The following is an 18,381-nucleotide window of genomic DNA, read 5'->3' on the forward strand; positions in this document are numbered from 1 at the left end:
ACATGACATCACACTTCACAGACTGTCCTGGAATGTCAATAACCCCTCCACTGCACACACACACACACACACACACACACACACACACAAAACCGAGCACAGACAAGTTTACCGCAGATTCTCATACAAAGCATCATCTTAATACGGGTACGTTGTGGGTGATGCAGAATGTGTGGTGTGATGTATACACATTACTATTTCACAATGTCGGCTAGATCCTTGTAGGTCGAGCGGGCCAGCCGATCAACCACACTGCACACACAGCGGTTCTGCTGCTGCTCCCCCTCCCCCCTCCTCCTCTCTCTCTCTCTCTCTCTCTCTCTCTCTCTCTCTCTCTCTCTCTCAATTTTGATAGCTTTTCATGCTTGGAGATTGACGTATATTAACAAACGGCACTTCAGAGGGTTTATAGGTGATTCTTCCTGCTGCTTGAATAATCCTGTTATATGAATCGTTTGACTAATAGTCGTAGGTTTCCCTCAGCTGAATAAAATTGTCTTGCGGTAACAGCTGGAGCACGTGTTAGATCATACAGGGATTAGCCTCTTCAGTCCGATGACGTTTATATTGATATATAGATGAAACAAATCTATTAGACGAGTGTGTTCAACTTCGGACACACGTCAGTTGATTAAAATGGTTAATGAAGTTTAAACCGAACCCCTCCAGTCCTAAAATTCTCTCAGGAGTAAAGCAAAATCGCCTGAAGGTAGCGAGATTAAGAATACGTAATGTAATGGGAGTAAAGGGATTAAAAGTTCCAAGGTAGATTAAGAGTAACTTCGTGTTGCTTGGAAACGTGGAGGTCCTTTGGTTTTAGGACGACGGTGTCTCATTAAGTAAAGGTAGATAAAAATGTGTACAGTAATTCACTATGCCTGCATGTTTGGGGGGAAACTGTGGAAGAGGAGACACAAGGTAGAGTCAAAGTTTATTGCTGACTTATTTCGCTGTAAAGTTTAATTAGAGCTTTAGTGTGGAATAAACTTCGACTTTGTCTCGTGTATTCTTCATCCACCTTTCACCAACCTGCCACAATGTCACATGGAAAAAGAGAATGTAAGTGAAAGTTGAGAGCCGAAATAATGCTTCATTTATAAGGGTGTTTCCATTGACCATGCATGTGGTTCCCTTGGATGCAGTGGCAGCTGAATTGTGTGACGTAACCTGGATAGATCCGCTGCTGTTACGTGATCAAGGACTCTTATAATGTGTAATATAACAGGATCAGGGAACCTATATGTGTAATGTAACAGGATCAAGGAATCTACAGTGTATTTATGCGTAATGTAACAGGATCAAGGAATCTGTATGTACCGTATGTGTAATGTAACGGAATCATGGAATCCCCATGTATGTGTAATGTAATGGGCTCAAGAAGTTTGTGTGTATGTGTAAGATAACAGAATCAAGGAATCTTTATGTACGGTATGTAAGGCGCTTCAATCAGAATGAGCCGGTGTAGGGTCTATGGGGTGGTTGGGGTTTAATTGCTCATGTAATTCCACTCATGGATGAGTGAGGCTGGTCACTCTCATCTTAAATGTCAGGACCAGCTTGCATAGCCCTGAGCTCTTATGGTACTCATGGGGCAACACTGGCTTAGATGATGAATGAATGAATGATGATATGTATATAAAATGCACAATATCGGAGTGCGGGAGTGGTTCAGGACGCAGTAAAAATTGCAGGTTCTATTCTGAAGTGCCCCCGCCGTCGGAATTGCCCTGTTTCTCCATTTTTCTTATTTATTCTCGATTTACTCCTCGTGCATACCGATTCTTGCGTGGTAGACATTTATATTCTCTTGTAGGTTACTTGTTTTCGTATCAACATAGTTTGCATCGGAAACACACGAGAGAATAATAAGGTGTAACATGTGTAATATCCAAAGTAAATCGTAGAGGAAGAGGTTTTAAGATAAATCGTCGAGGGAGAGGTGTTGCAATCTATGGCAACGAAAATAGTGTCCCCAGTTTCGTGACCACGTAATATTATCGATTCCAGATGAGAGCCGAGTTAGCAGCAGCCCTCTCCCGCGCCCCACACAACCATCACCTCCCCTCTTCTCCCCTCCCCACCCCTCCCTTCCCCTTCCCTGGTGTGGTGATGCAATCTTTGATATATATTACGGTGCTATGATCCCTGACGGTGGTGGATCTGAGGGGGAGGGGGGGGGCGTTTCCGGGAAGTCCGAGCCTCCATTTTATTATGACGGACATTTTTCTTCTTGCACTAGGTAAACAGAATTATTGAATTAAAGATTGCCAACTTTCCCGAGGGAATGCAGGATGGTTCATACACACACACACACACACACACACAATATATATATATATATATATATATATATATATATATATATATATATATATATATATATATATATGTAAACGTTGGATTCTTGTTGCCCATTTTCATGTATTTGCTTGAGTTGACCCAAGACCTATAAAGCCCTTGTAGGCGTAAATGAGAGAGAGAGAGAGAGAGAGAGAAATTGTTTTGTATTGGCCCAAGGAACAAGTGTGCCAGGTGAAATGGAGAAGAAATGAAGGGTTGGCACCCAGTCTGACAGCTGTTTGGAAGAATGAAACGGACCATAATGATGACTTGTAACAAATGGCACATGTTTTAAATAGCCTGTCATGTAAATTTCACCCAACTGTTGAAGATTTTACTTTAGATTATAAAGTAAACAGTGAATATGTTATGGTTGAAAGTTGTTCACTTAAAAGCAGATAGATTCGTATTTGGTCAGTTAGGTGATAAGTAAAGTATGTATAAGCATTACTGTGAATGTATTTTTCATCAGTATGTATTATAGTAAGCGAGAGTTCAAAATGTTTTTATACCTGTACTTTTTGCCATTATCATGATACTGTATTTGCCTTTTTAAAGTTTTTTGCAACATTGAAGAGGGATCATTTGAATTCACATAATGTTTTCTCTCCCACCAAAAAAATCACAGGAGAGAGATACAGAGAATGATTAAGATGGTAGAATAATGTTGTTGAAGGATGAAAAAATAACTTTTTCCTCACCCCTGTCCAACCCCCTCTCTGATCCCTACCCAGTCCCCTCCCTCATCCCTACCCAGTCCCCTCCCTCATCCCTACCCAGCCCCCTTCCTTACCCCTACCCAGTCCTTTACCCTTACCTTCCCCTTCTGTCATCCATACCTCAACCCCATCTTACCCCTACCCAAACCCCTCTCTCACCCCCTACCCAAACCCCTCTCTCACCCCTACCCAAACCCCTCTCTCACCCCTACCCAAACCCCTCTCTCACCCCTACCCAAACCCCTCTCTCACCTCCAACCTAAACCCCTCTCTCACCTCCTACCCAAACCCCTCTCCCACCCCCAACCTAAACCCCTCTCTCACCCCCAACCCAAACCCCCCTCTGACCCCCTACACAAACCCCTCTCTCACTGCTACCCAAACCACACCCTGACCCCTACCCCCAGCCCCCTCCCTCACCCCTGCCCACCCCCTCCCTCATCGCTATCCCAGCCCCCTCCCTTATCACTATCCCAACTCTCTCCACCCCTACCCCTACCCTCACCTCACCCCTACCTATCCTCTCCCATACCCATGTCCCAAACCCTTCTTCCCCCTAATCACAAACCTTCCCCCACCCCTATTCTAACCCCCTCCATCACTCCTATTCCAGCCTCCTCCCTCACCCCTATCCTTACCTAACCCCTCTCCCTCATCCCAACCCCTACCCAGCCCCCTTCATTACCTTCACCACCACCCTAACCCTTCCCCTCACCCCCCACCCCAAGCAACGAGAAGAATAGGGAACCAATAAAATAATTTTATGGTGGCATTGTTTCCCGTATCTTAATTGGAATGTCAGAAAAAATAGCCAACACTGTGCTGAAATTTATATGTCAAACGACCCTCTGTTATCCATTGGAGCTTTACCCTTGAGAAATGACTTGAATGGTGCTAAGCTCTCTTCATCATACCTTCTTTCAAGTGGTGTGCTGTATGTCCTTGATAGCAGGCTATGAAGCCTATGCCCAGGGTCGGACACATAAAAAAAAAAAAAAAAAAAAAAAAAAAAAAAAATGTGGAGTTTCACGAACACAGAATTTTACTTATCATTCTTATCGACAGAGGAGGTGGCCAATGCAGTTGGTCAGACAGGTGGCCGATATGAGGGTGAGATCAAGAGGCTGAAGAAGCTAACGGAACGGCTTGAAGCAGAAAAGCAGCACTATCGTCGGCTGTATGAGAGACAGCTGGAGGTAGGTGCTGCCTAGGGTTAATTGAGATATAGTAGTTTCTCCTTAACTTGGCCCATATTTTGTCCTTTTGCAGCTTATTTCACATTGTTCAGTGGCAGTAAAAAGACAATGCTGCAGCCCTCTATCCTCTCCATAGCACTTCTTTGTGACTTGCATCATATTTTAGTATTACTTCGTTATTTCAACTCAGTATTCAAGATTAAGAGATGTCAGATTTAGGCCAAGTTACAGTAGAGTGTAGTGGCAAAAGGAAAGTTCTTTATCCCTGATTGTATCCCCTGCCACTGTCAGATTAGCTCAAGGGTGAGAGCCTGATAAGTCTCAAGGTATTATCGGCTATAATATTCAGGTTGTGGGAGTGGGGCATTTGTCATATAAAAAAAAATGATCATGGTAGCAAAAGGTGTGCACTTTACTCCTTATCATATCCCCCACCTCAACAGGAGTCAGATTGGACTAATGGTGAGAGTCTGCAGAGTCCTGGAGTGTTGTCACCAGTCACCAGGTCCCAGGCCAAATGAGTGCTAAGCCTCAGAGACTCATTTCTACCTTGTAACTAGAGCTTGTCAGATTTCATGCAATCACTTCATGTTGTACTCAGTTGTGGGAGTGGACAGTTCCATCAGGGAAAAAACAAAGACTATAGTGGCAAAAGGAGTGCTGTCAGTACCTGTACGAGTGGCAAAAGGAGTGTTGTCAGTTCCTGTACTATTGACAAAAGGAATGTTGTCAATACCTGTACTAGCAGTCAAAGGAGTGTTCATTACTAATTATCATATCTCACACCACAACAGGAGTCGGATCGTACCAAGGGTGAGAGCCTACTAAGCCCTGGGGTGTTGTCGGCAGTCACCAAGTCCCTGGCAAAGCGAGTGCCCAGCCTCAGTCCCTCCACCCTTAGCACGCCAGAGAAAACCACACCCAACACCTCACTGCTCCCTGTTGATGCAGAAAGCCTCGAGGATAGCATGAAGAAGGTGAGGTTTTGAGGAGAGATGTGGATGGCATGGAAAAGAAGTTGAGGGAGTTAGGTTTAGAGGGAATGGTAAAGAGAAAGAGAGGCTAATAGTGAAGATGACAAAGACACAGAGTTGAAGGAAAAATGTGAGAGAGAGTTTTGGAGGGAAAATGTGTAAAACAGACAAGTTTTAAGGTGAGGTGATAATGGTTTGAAAGAAGAATGAGGACAATAGGTATGGGAGGAATACTTGAGAGAAAGATAGGTTTAGAGGAAAGACAAGAAAATGGGACAGAGTTGAAGGGAAAAATGTGGGAGACATGGTTGGAGGTAGGATGAGGAAGAGCCATGGAGGGAACATGAGGGAGAAGTTTGAGCAAAGAGGAGAAGGAAAGACAGGTTTGGAGGATAACTGAAAGGCAGGAGAAAGTTTTAGAGAGAAAATGACTGGGAAAGAATTATAGAAGGCTAGAGGATTCTGTGCCAAAAGATAAGTATGAAGTGAAGGAAGTTACAGGCATGGTGTGAATGAACAAATAATATTCCAAGTCGATAGTGAAAAGCACCCAGTCACAATTCAAGCCCTTCTGCCTTAGTATGTCATCTCTGTTTTATTTCTTATTACTTAATTCTTCGTAGGGGAGATTTCTTGCTGTGAGATGGTTAATAAGAGTCTGTCCAGCCCTTCCAGTTCAGAAAGTCTCTCCATAGCTGAAGAAAAGCGTAAAAAGACGGCTATAAATACAATAAAGTTGACATCCTCTGGCCAGAGGTGCTTATCCCAGAATTATGCACCATAAAGCACAATCATTTGCTCATGCACAATATTTGGTAGCATTTTTAGAACTAGATTATAGATTAACATCTTTTCATCTGCAGATTAGTTAGGTATGGATGCTTTGATTACCTGTATCTTTGTTCTTTCATTTATTGTTTTCGGTCCTCAGCTTTTGTTTTTCAGTTTCTTTTGTTTTTCTTCTTTAAGCTTCATATGGATGGCTGACTGATATGAAAATACAGCATTCATTGGTTTGAGGGTTGTGACAGTTATATGTAAATTATAATGCAAGTCTCATTCACTTTATCGGTGCCACTGGTACATGCTGGTGCTTTTGAACACACCTTAATTGTGTGAAAAACTTTAATCAGCAGCAGGAATTTTGAAAGAATACAGGGTATCCACAAAGTCCTACAGAAATTTATTGCATTTAAATTACTGAGATGCAGCTTTTTTGTTATGAAAGAATAATTCTTGAAGTTTCAAGATTTTGTCTTTCATATGGAAATAAGTGCTTAAAATGTTAAGCCATTTACAGGCACTAAAACTATGTAAACTTTGCATGACTTTGTGAACATGCTGTATATCCTTTAAGTTACTTTGTCTCAGTGCATGTGTTTGCTGCAGGGAATTGTTAAATACAGTACGGTATAATGTTTCCCAAATTTCTTCTGATGTCATGTCACCAAGTTCTCAGAATGTTAGCTCATCCCAGATATTGCAAAGAGGATATTACAGTACTAAGAAGCCGGCTCTCTCCTTCTGACAGACCAGTGACACCGGTAGAAGTGTAAGAGAGGACGGTAGGAGGAGGGTGAGTTGTGTGGCTTTGGTCCTCTCCCTCTACATACATACAATACATACTGTATATATATATATACTGTCTCCCTCAGTTCCTCATTAATGGACAGGTTTCAGGTTTCAAGTATTGTGGTACTGCTGTATATGTTTGCATTTGATTGGATGAGTCTGTTTGTGAGACACATACTGAGAAATTTTGAATGCTATGAAATAACTGAACATAGTCTCTGGATTTCAAGATACTGCTGCAGAACTTGAAGCTTGCCTTTAAAATCAGAACTGAGGGCAACTACAGTGTATGTAAAATTTATGCCATGCTTCCTGTCAAGAAATCCCTTTATTGAGGTTGGACATGGTACAGCTGAAGTTTTCTATAGATTGGAAACTAAAGCAAGTTTCAGAAGAAGCATACAGTACTTACTACAACAGTGATGCAAGCACAGAACTCTTAATTCATCAGTTTTCATTACATATTTGTAGATAATATGAAACAGCATGTCATTGTTGGTGCTTCAAAGTGCTGGATCCTATAGCATCAGTATTAGTTAACATTTAAATGTTTGTAAGAGTTGGTATGATATGTAGAGGAAAGACCATCTCCCATATTTTTTGAGTGCCTGAAGGTTTGACCAGTTTTTAACAACATTTTCGCATAGTGCATGATTTGAAATAACTGATGTTGTAGAAATATTAAATATATCTTATATACATAGTCGATACCCCTGAAGCCTTGTAATTTAACTTTTTATCCCTGCAACACCTGAAGTCCTGTACTGTATGAAGAAGTATCTACATATGATCTACATGTGATGTGGGTTTACTTGCATTTTCAGATTCACGCTTTCTGTTATGTAGTAATTGTGTCCAAAACAATCACTGGCTTATACAGAATAAGATTTATTCAGGAGTTGGAGAATCAGAACTCAGAAATTCACTCTCTCTCTCAAGACTTTGATAAATTAGATGGAAACCATGTAGATATGACCTGTATGTTGTTGGTGGAGAGGAGGCCTTCAGGGAATGACACCAGCATAACTAAGCTGTAGAGCCACCTGGTCATACAAACATCCCTCTGCTCCCCTCCTGTCCCCCAAAAAGAGCAGGGTGGACTGCAGGAGATGGGTAGCTTCTCTCTGCAGTCCATCAACTTCATGTTCAGATAAGCCTGAGGCCACAACAACAGCAACATCAGTACCTGTATGTTCAGGTGGCTAAGTGCAACATTATTTTTAGTTTGTAGGCAATATTATAGTATATAGAAATAAAGCAAACTGATAATTTGGTAATGCTAAAGTGTGTTTAGTAGTGCAAGCAACATCTATCTAAACCTGATTAATTATTTCCAGAATGCATTAGTATAGTCATAATGACACACTTATGTCCATTCCTGATAGAACCGCTTTTACGTATGAGTTGTGCGTTATGCATGCTTCTTCAGCAGTATCTGGTTTTTGTGTGGAGTTGAGCGTGATATGGGCTATTGCGTACTTAATGTGTCAGCCAGTCTTTTTGCCTTACTGCTTGCTACTAATGTTTTTTTCTGAGTTTACTGTTGCTTTTCCAGTGGAAAATGGTGACATTTTCTTATACATACACAGTTTTGAATGGGAAGAAAACCTTGTGCATGTACTGTATTGTTGGATCTATCATATGTGCAATACAGGAGACCCCTTACATCAGGCAGCCCAGCTTAATGCATATGATGACCCCCCTACCCTCAGTGTTGTTCAATGTGATATTTGACCATCAATCCATCCATCAGATCCATCTAATCTTGTTTTATCCCTAAGGAACATGAAAGATATCCTCCATACATCAAAGCTGATTTATCTTTCATGAATGTTTTTTCGGTACTGTACAACATAATAGCATCATCCAGATCTTCTTTCCATCCCCAAGGTGGGGTGAGGATAATAGCATATTCCAATTGGAAATTTTTGTCTGTACCACAGTGTTATCATTCAGCATCCTTTTATCTTACCTAAGCACTCTAAACAGACTGAAAGCATTGACTGCCACTGTTAAATACTTCATATTTTGTAACAAGCTCTACAAGTAATAATATTTGTGGTATCATATTATCAGTGATGATTTTTGTTGTCATTATATAGGCTGGGATGTTGCTGGTGAAGTGGATTGTGTTTTATTTATGCAGTAAATGGGTTTAAGCTCCTTCAGTATTCAGAAATACCAGGATGGGTTTTGAGAGTAGAGGGATGTAATTGTAGGCATGTAGAAAAGGCAAAAGATTTTTTTTATAATTCGTATTGGCACTTTAGCCTGCAGTCCACAGGATTCACATTAAACTGAGCCTGGGGCCACCGCAACAGCAACAGCTGTATAGTCTGCAATAGTGTGAACTGAGAATGGAGCACCATCTGGCTCTCTTTTATTACATTCAATTGAGTACTGATATTTTTTTGAATTGTTTTAGCTGTGGTATGATATTGTCAGTCTTATTCCAAGTGGCCTATGGGACTTTATAGCATTTCCCTTAGTGATTTGATTTCCTTATTATTATTACACCTCAACATGGTGGTAGGTGGGGGTGCGTACCATCCACTCACTCAATGTGGTGCTGCTTCGGGTGTCTGCCCTTTCCTCTGTGCCTTCCTTTCTCATCTGTCTTTCTTTCCTTCATTCTTTCTTCTTCCTTCTGCCTGTGGGTGACTTTACATTCCCTTTTCTGTCTTTCTTTCCATCATTCTTTCCTCTTCCTTCTGCCCGTGGGTGACTCTCCACTGAGTGGCAAGCCGAATGGTTTGCTGTACACCAGGAAACAATTTACTACTCTGGATGGTAACCATATAACCAGATTATGATGCCTGGTGGTTTAGTGAGTAATTAAGGCTCTCCAATCAGATTGAGCCGTTGCAGGTTTATATCCAAGGTGTGGTTGGGGTTATTGCTCATGTCAGTGCCACTCAGGGATGAGTGAGGCTGGTCACTCTCATCTTAAATGTCAAGACCTACTTGCCTAGCCCAGGGCTCCTATGCTCCTCATGGGCAACATAGGATTGGATGGTGGTAACCATATAACCAAATTATGGCACCTGGTGGATGGTAATTAAGGCATTCCAATCAGATTAAGCCTGTGTAGGTTTATATCCAAGTGGTAGTTGGGGGTTTATTGCTCATGTATTGCCACTCAGGGATGAGTGAGGCTGATCACTCTCATCTTAAATGTCAGGACCAAATTGCCTAGCCCCTGGCTTCTATGCTCTTCTTGGGGCAACATAGGATTGGATGATGGATGGATGAATGAACATGCTATTTTGTGTTATTTATATTCGTTTAATAGTGACATGCTTTTCATCAATACAGAAGGATACTGACATGTAATATGCAGAATAAATCTCTAAGGAAGAGATGTTACTGATTCTCCAAAACTCCGTAAAATATTACACTCTGTCTAATACACTTGGTGGTGACAGGCACAGGAGGATGCAGAGCTGCTCCGGTCATTGGTGGAGCCCCTGGAGGAGGAAATCCAGGCTCTGAAGGAGAAGATTCGCACACAGGATGCCCAGCTGCGAGCCCATGAGGCTCAACAGGCAGCGGCGTTACACACAGCCGACCTGGTGGCCCCACTCCTTCAGGGTACTGATGCAGCTCAGGTGGTGCAGCAACTGGATGAGAAGGTAAGCATGCCAGTATGTCTTTCTGCCTGTCTACCTATCTCTTTATATCTATATACCTGTCTTTCTATAGCCAGATGCCACAAGCAAATTGCCTCCATGTTACCTAGTCATTTGCCATCAGGCTGCCCTCCCCCAACTCACATCACCATCCCACCACATCCATGGTCTCCCCCCACCCCTCTCCCCCACAGCCTTACTCACATCCTCCTGATCAATATTTCAGTCTCCATACTTCCTTGGCTTTTCAGCTGAAGGGTGTAAGCAGCACGTTAGAAGCCGAAAAAGCTTCAAGAGCAGACCTAGAACTTTACACAGCCATCCTCAACACTCAGAAGACGGCGCTTACAGACGACGTGGATAGACTTCGTGCACAACTGTCAGAGCTCAGAACAGTGGGTGTTATAGCAACAACTCATTCATCATCGTTATTATTGTATCGGGTGTTTGTTAATTATTAGCTGTTTATAAATGCCAGCTAGATCAAAGTTGTGTGTGGTGTTGTTCTCCATTCCCATCCCTAGGTGAAAAAAATACTTGTATGTCAGGGTGTTGATGGTGATTGTGACAGAAGCAACTGATGTTTGTTATGATTAAATTAACTTGCATTTCAGTTACTGGAAATTCCTAAAATACAGCAGTTATTAAAGTTTGCATAAATCACTTAATCATGGCAGATGTTTTGGAGAGCCTCAGAGGGCCCAATACCTGCCCAGGGCCCCAACCAAATGGCATTTATGGATCTGAAGAAAGCCTGTGACAAAGTGGACAGAGAAGGATTGAGGAAAGTTTTGCACATGTATGGTGTAGATGGTAAGCTGCTAGGTGCCGTCAAGAGTTTCTATGATGGTAGTGAGGCATTTGTAAGAGTAAGTGGACATCTAAGTGAATGATTTGAGATCAGTGTGGGTGTGCGACAAGGTTGTGTGATGTCCTCATGGTTGTTCAGTATATAATGGGGTGATGCGAGAAGTGAAAATGCAAGTAATGGAGAGAAGGGTGGCATTGGTAATGAATGGTGATGGATGGATTATCTCAAATTTGTTGTATGCTGATGATGCAGTGCTACTTGCAAATACCGGACAAGAGCTTGGTAGTCTAGTGCAAAGTTTTGCTGATGTATGTGAGCATCATGCCTTGAGAGTAAATGTAGAAAAGAGTAAAGTGATGGTAATCAAGAGACAAGTTGACTCCCAGTGTGATGTTACAGTGAATAGAGGGAGACTGGAATTGGTGAGAGAATTCAAATACCTGGGTACAGTGACAGAAGAGGGAGGAAAATGTGCAAAAGAAGCAGAAAGTAGAGTGACACATGGAAGGAAGGTAGCTGGTGGTATGAAGGCCTTGATAACAAACAGCCTTGAGTGTTGCAGCTGCTCGAGGCTTACGTGAAGGAGTGTTAATGTCACCTGTAACGTATGGATGTGAGGCTATGGTGTGGCATGAAAATGAAAAGTCAGGAGCGAGAGCAGTGGAGATGGGACTGCTGAGGATTGTATGTGGAGTATAGAAAGTGGATAGGATACAAAATAATATGATTCATGAAAGATGTGGAGTGAGGAAGTATGTGGTCATCAGAAATGAAGAGAGGGTACTGAGATGATATGGTCATGTGGAGAGAATGGATAACAATAGAGTAGTGAAGTAGTTATATCTGAGCGAATTTGATGGAGGGAGGAGGCTAGATAGGCCTGGGAGAAGGTGGAGGGACATGGTGGATGACTGTGTGAGGAAGAGAGGTATAGAAGTCGGAGAGGCTAGGGGACTGACGAGATCAAGCTGGCTGGATGAATGTTGTGAGAAGTGCATAATCAGGGATTTGGCACCCCTTTTTAACTTGACAACGTTTGGATACGTTTATGTGAAGCAACAGGATGTGGTGAAAGTTTTTGGCGTGTCAGGTAGGGCCAGGATTCCGGGGGCTTGACTGATGAGTGAATGGAAGTGTGGCCCATTGGATTGGGCAAACTTAGGCTGTCTGGACTTTGCTACTCCTCAACCTGCCCTAGGGTAGGAAAGGTGGTCCGGATGATGATGATGATGCATAAATAGTGAGGATAACAAGTACAGTATTTGATATGTATTTGCATTACATTAACTTGCCTGTTAGATACTAAAAGTTTATAAAGAAAAAAATGTTGTTGACTCATTAAGCATGCAATTGTACAGCTTTACGAGGGAGAGCGTCGTCAACACAGGGATTTGAAGCACACGTGGCAGCGAGCTAATGATCAGTTCCTGGAGGCTCAGCGACTGCACTTGGCTGACATGAGGCGAATGCAGTCCCTCCTCACCCCTGATCAGCTACGCAGACTTCAAGGTCAGCCCCATATCTGGCAACTTTCTGTCACCTTCAGAAACTTCATCATTCTTATTACATTGTTTATTTATAATTTAGGTGTGAATAGTTGATAGGTACTGTAATTAAGTTTTGTGGTGGTAGCTAGCTTCAGACACTGAGCAGTATGACAGGATGAAAATGACGTGGATGAAGATGGTAATGCTATTTACCTGTATCCAGATTTTTTAGCATGTGATTGTTGGCCTTACTGCATCACTGTATGTGTTATTAAGATAACACTTCCTTGCTTTGCCACTGACAAAGTAAGTGTAGGAAATGGGGGGAGGGGGCAAAGTTTATATTGTACAGACATCTGTGGCTTTTTGTAGAGTTCATAAAATCAGCATCTAAACCCACTGAGCCCAGGGAGATCTTTTTTCATTTTATTCATATCATCTAAGGATATAATTCATCATATGATAGACATGTTGAACTTTAGGAGTTAGATGTATCCTTAATAAACACTTTCAGAACAAGAGACCTTTCCCAAATTGAATCAGCTGGTCAGGCAGTAGCAAGATAAAAAGTTTCTCACCCAGGTTTAAGGATTTGAATATCTGTGCTTCAGGTTTAGTGTGATAAGGAATAAATATGTATGTAAATGTGTGAAACATGCTACAGTGATTATGTTGTGGTGGTAGAACTGCAGCGGAGTGAGGAGTCTGGGAGTAGAGAAGTAAATAATGATACACGTGCTGATGGTCGGCCTGATACCAAGCCAGCGTCACCACTCCTCTCAGCCTTGTCTCCTGCTGCAAAGAAGCCTGGCTCATCACACTCTCTTGATAATGAGGTTAGTTAGTATCAGTAATCATGTGAAGAAGATAGCAATGGCTATTATGGATTTACTCCAATTTGACAACTCCTTTAGCTTGGTTGATGGCCAGTTATACTCAGGTTAAAAGAAATGAATTATTTAGTAAATGAGGAGACTCATTCCTACCACATAACTAAGGTTCATTAACCTCCTAAAGATGGGTGTCCGCATGTTGTGATAGATGCTGAGGACGGGCATAATCAGCCAGATGTAAAGAAACTTTTAAACCTTAGTAAAAACTTAATGAGTAATGCTAAAGTAAAAAATTACATACCATTGGAAAGCTCATACCTTCAGGTCTTCCATGAGGTGGCGATGCAGACTACGTGAACATTCACTGGACGGGCAGTGATTTTAGAAGGAGATGTACTAAAATCACGTTTTTTCACTCCTATGACCGCTACCTGGAGCTTACCACACTCTGATTTTCACATTATAATTACTATTCAACATTGCACATACTATAAACTTTCACTGTGTGATCACTGCATTAGTCATATATCACTGTTTTGACTGCAGTACTCATACCAAACACTTATATTGAAATACATTTTCATATCAATTAATGACACTATTTTCCAATAAACTGGACACCCCATATTATAATAACAATAGTGATATCACAAATCATGTCACTGTTGCTGCAATATATTTATTACACAGAGGCACTTAGGCCTATGGAGAATTTTATGTTTCCAATATATACAGTACCTGTATGTATATATAAAAATACAATGGTGGGGGGGTGTTAGGGAGGGTTTGTTATTGTTATCTTACTACTCCATAGAGCATGGGATGCTGCCGTAATGCCTGCTCCACTTTGAAAAATGGCAGGACTGCATATGCAGACATCTGTCCCTTCACTACTAATACTGTACTCTTGGACTGCACATGCGGACACCCGTCTCCTAAGGTTAAATTTCATGCAGCTATGACCTATTATTAATAGTGTGTAAGAAAAAAAAAAAAAAAATTACTAAAGGTATTACGATGCCCTTCTTACCACTAAAATTTCCAACCATTGTGACTTAATATACATAAGAACATAAGAACTTCTTTTGCCAGATTGACGATGACCGATCCTCCTCCCTTCTGGACCTTGATGATGAGGCCCCCGCCCCGCCTGCAGTCCCCACCACACATGGGTCGGTACCATGCCATTGCTGTAGTACATTTGTTTGTACCTTACAGGGAGGGTCAGTTTGGCATAACCAAGAAGTCTTTTTCCTACCTCATTACCAAGGCTTACTGATTTTTCTTGCCCAGTTCTTTCAGGTGAAAACAAACCTACTTCCTCCCCCCCCCCATTTTTTTTTTTTTTTTTTTTCCTGTTTTCCCTGTTCCTTTACTAATTTCCTTACTAGTACCTCTTTATATATATATATATATATATATATAAATACATACACACACTTGTTTCTTTACCAGTTTTTTTATGTATCTTTATCCCAGGGAACAGAGTGATGATCAGAGCAGTGAGGCCGAGAGTCACAGCCTTCCCCCTGACACCCTGGCTCCTGATTCCTTACTGGCAGAGCGCTTCAGTCCAGACAAGATGCCACAGCTCACACAGGACCAGCAGAAAGCCCTAGCAGGTGTGGAATGCGATTTGTAAATGTATAAAGCATTTAACTTGAGAAAGGTTTTAATCCCTTTCAGCTCAGCGGATGGCCAGGTGTATTAAGATTTAGGGTCGATTTACCTAGTAATCAAGGAGATACATTCTTGCTTTAACCCTTTAAGTCCGGGTCGGGTCTTAAGACGGGTTCTCTTGATGGATTCCGGGTCGGGACTTTTGAGTAAAAGAGCCTCAGGCAACGGGTGGCATCGTTTGATACCCCCAACCTTCCACGTTGCACTCAGAGGGGTCTGGGCTCTGACGTCATATGTAAACAAACCTGCTGGTACAAATGTACCGGGTTTTAGGGTGGATTTTTTTTTTATTTTCGCATTTTATGCTCAAATAATTACCTAAAAATGACTCATAAACCATAAGATAATTTTCTACAAACAAATATATGCCTAAAATCCTTCAAAAATATGCTGTAATAACAGTACATGTGACCGATTTTTTTTTCACGTCTGCAACGCGCGGAGGTTAGGCAGCGCGATTGTGCGTAGCGTGGAGTTAGAGGGAAGTCTTCACTATTCGCCCTCAGCACAGTATTCAGATGAGATGGCAGAACCGGACAGCAATTTGCAGAACTCTGAAGTGACTAGTAGACTTGATGAAGAGAGGGAAGTGCATGACATCACCGATTTTGAAGGATTTTCCGACAGTGATACACAAACTCCGTCAACCTCAGGGGTATCAGTGAGTAGTGCTGGCGTGAAACGTAAGTTATCGCCAGGTTTGGAGTACGATAGTGATGACCAGGAGAGTGGTAGTGACAGTGAGGGGATGGCACAGGAGAGTGGTAGTGACAGTGAGGGGATGGCAGACAGTGACAGTGATGGATTTATTCCCGTGAGTGACGAGAGTGATGATGATTCAGACCTAAGTGATGATGATGATGATCCCAGGGTGTGTGACCCTCCCTTAGGCCTGGTGGTATTGGTAGTGCTGGTGGATCTGGGTTTATCTGGGCAAATGGTGATAGATTCATACCAAATTGCTATAGATTTGATGCAACTCACAGTGGAGTGACAAGGGCTGCTGGAGTAGACAAAAACAGTTCTGAAATGGAGTATTTTCTCCTGTTTTTTGATGGTGAAATTCTTGATTATTTGGTACAAGAAATAAGTTTTTCTAATAAGAAAAGAATGTTCTGTTCAAACTATAAGAAGAAGAAAAGTTTTGTTGAATGAGAGGAAATAAGTTCTGTTATAATTACTGGTAGCATTAGTAAAGTTCAGAAGTTGAAATTACAATTTTTTGAATATGGAAACAAGTTCTGTTTTGAAAATAATTGTACACAGAAGCAAGAAATAAGTTTTTCTAATAAGGAAAGAATGTTCTGTTCAAACTATAAGAAGAAGAAGAAAAGTTTTGTTGAATGAGAGGAAATAAGTTCTGTTATAATTACTGGTAGCATAAGTAAAGTTCAGAAGTTGAAATTACAATTTTTTGAATATGGAAACAAGTTCTGTTTTGAAAATAATTGTACACAGAAGCAAGAAATAAGTTTTTCTAATAAGGAAAGAATGTTCTGTTCAAGCTATAAGTGAAAACACCAGATAGAAAAAAGTTGTTTGTTTACTTTCTGCGGCATCCTCATGGATTACCCATACTGCATTCATCAGCTTCATCAGCTGTAATTTCAGTAATGGGTAGGTAAAATATATTTATTTTATTATTTTTATTGATATTTCATCATTATCCATCATCCCAAACACATAAATCATAAAAATATGACATGTCAAATTTCCCGAAACTTTTGCCTCCCGGGGCATGTCTGCGGATTCTGAATTGCCTCACAGAGGGGTTAACTAAGGCTCAGTGAATTTCATAACAGCACAATATAATATTAAACTTGTGTGACTGAGTTCCATCAGGTTAAAACAGACTGTAGGAAGACAACAGTAATAATTGCACAAAGTGTTAGTGAAATCTCTAGGAATACTTCAGAGTAAATATCACCCATTTATTCATTTATTCCCAGATTGTAGTAAAAGGCAACCACAGAGGTCAAGAATAGTTAATTGGAAAGCTTTCTTTTATTGGGATAAGGATGTTGTGACCCCATCACCCTATGTTTTTGTTGCAGACTGTTTCATTGTGCCTTTGGTGCACTATAGGGGGTAAATAAGACTTTACGTGGAATTTCGTATGTTGTCTGATTCATGTCCCAAGTAGGATCAAACAGACTTGCTGTAAATTTCCACAGCCTGCGTTTACATGGAAAAGAGGATTAGGATGATAATGGTACAGTGCATTGTTCTAACTTGACAAAGATCTCTGACCCATTTCAGCTAAGTTGATGACCATTTGTAATCAGACTGGAGGGTTGAATTGACTGATAACCAAGGATACTCATTCCTATCTCATAATTAAGGCTTGTCATATTTCTTGCTACCATGACATAGTATTCAAGTTGTGAGAGTGGCCTAGTTCTGACAGGTGAAAACAAACAGACTGGGAGGGAGTGGTTCTGGAAAAAGAAGATTATGAGAGGATCCAAGCCGCAGTTCTGTTTACAAATAACATATTGCTGCTGCTGCTGCATGATGACATGTAGAAGTAGTAAAATGTGTAAGAGTAATTTGCTAGTGTGTGGCAAAAGTAGATAAGAGCAGAGACAGTGAAAGATGCAAGACTAATTTTATTTTTAAATATTGTGTACAAAGATCATATAATTGCATGGAAGATAAACTAAAGATTTTGTTTGCATCCTTCAGATATGACGCCTGATTCAGAGGGCCTGACACAGAGTGAATCACTACTGTCACCTGGGGAGGAGGACTACCTGGGAGTGGACCTCCCTGGGGGTGGCGGGGCGGGGCCGGGGGGTGGGGTGGGACGGGGGCGAAGGGTAGTGAGTGAGATGGAGTGGAATCTGCTCAATGAGGAGATAAGGCGGGCACGGTCACGTATTGGCCGCTCTTGTCAATTGTGTGCTGCCAACCAGGCTGCGCTTAACAAGGTACAGTAGTAATCACCTAACTCCCCAGATGTGGTGGGTTTCTCTGTGCTGCTGTGTGAATAAGCAGCTTCTCTGTTTCAATGGGCATACTCATTAATAGTTCTTTTACTCTTATGCTTCCTCAGTCATTGTTTCTGGATCACACTAAACCCTCTTTTATGGGGAGAAAAAAGGTTGTGATAATAATGATAAACCTGTAGTGCAGTTACT

At 41.5% G+C, this 18,381-nt stretch overlaps 1 protein-coding gene across 1 annotated transcript in view; it reads left to right on the forward strand.

The window, feature by feature from the left end:
- LOC145405044 (rab GTPase-binding effector protein 1-like) overlaps positions 1 to 18,381 on the forward strand; it is a 35,405-nt gene that overhangs the window by 12,449 nt on the left and 4,575 nt on the right. The window contains exons 4-12 of the mRNA XM_080276544.1: positions 4,125 to 4,255; positions 5,050 to 5,232; positions 10,227 to 10,433; positions 10,682 to 10,825; positions 12,600 to 12,750; positions 13,413 to 13,564; positions 14,654 to 14,733; positions 15,041 to 15,183; positions 17,927 to 18,171. Of these exons, the coding sequence (XP_080132670.1) occupies positions 4,125 to 4,255; positions 5,050 to 5,232; positions 10,227 to 10,433; positions 10,682 to 10,825; positions 12,600 to 12,750; positions 13,413 to 13,564; positions 14,654 to 14,733; positions 15,041 to 15,183; positions 17,927 to 18,171 (1,436 nt within the window). The remainder of the gene's footprint in view (positions 1 to 4,124; positions 4,256 to 5,049; positions 5,233 to 10,226; positions 10,434 to 10,681; positions 10,826 to 12,599; positions 12,751 to 13,412; positions 13,565 to 14,653; positions 14,734 to 15,040; positions 15,184 to 17,926; positions 18,172 to 18,381) is intronic.

Source organism: Coenobita brevimanus, chromosome 65, assembly GCF_032717465.1.
Source record: "Coenobita brevimanus isolate Jiangsu-jjx chromosome 65, ASM3271746v2, whole genome shotgun sequence".
Taxonomy (NCBI): domain Eukaryota; kingdom Metazoa; phylum Arthropoda; class Malacostraca; order Decapoda; family Coenobitidae; genus Coenobita; species Coenobita brevimanus.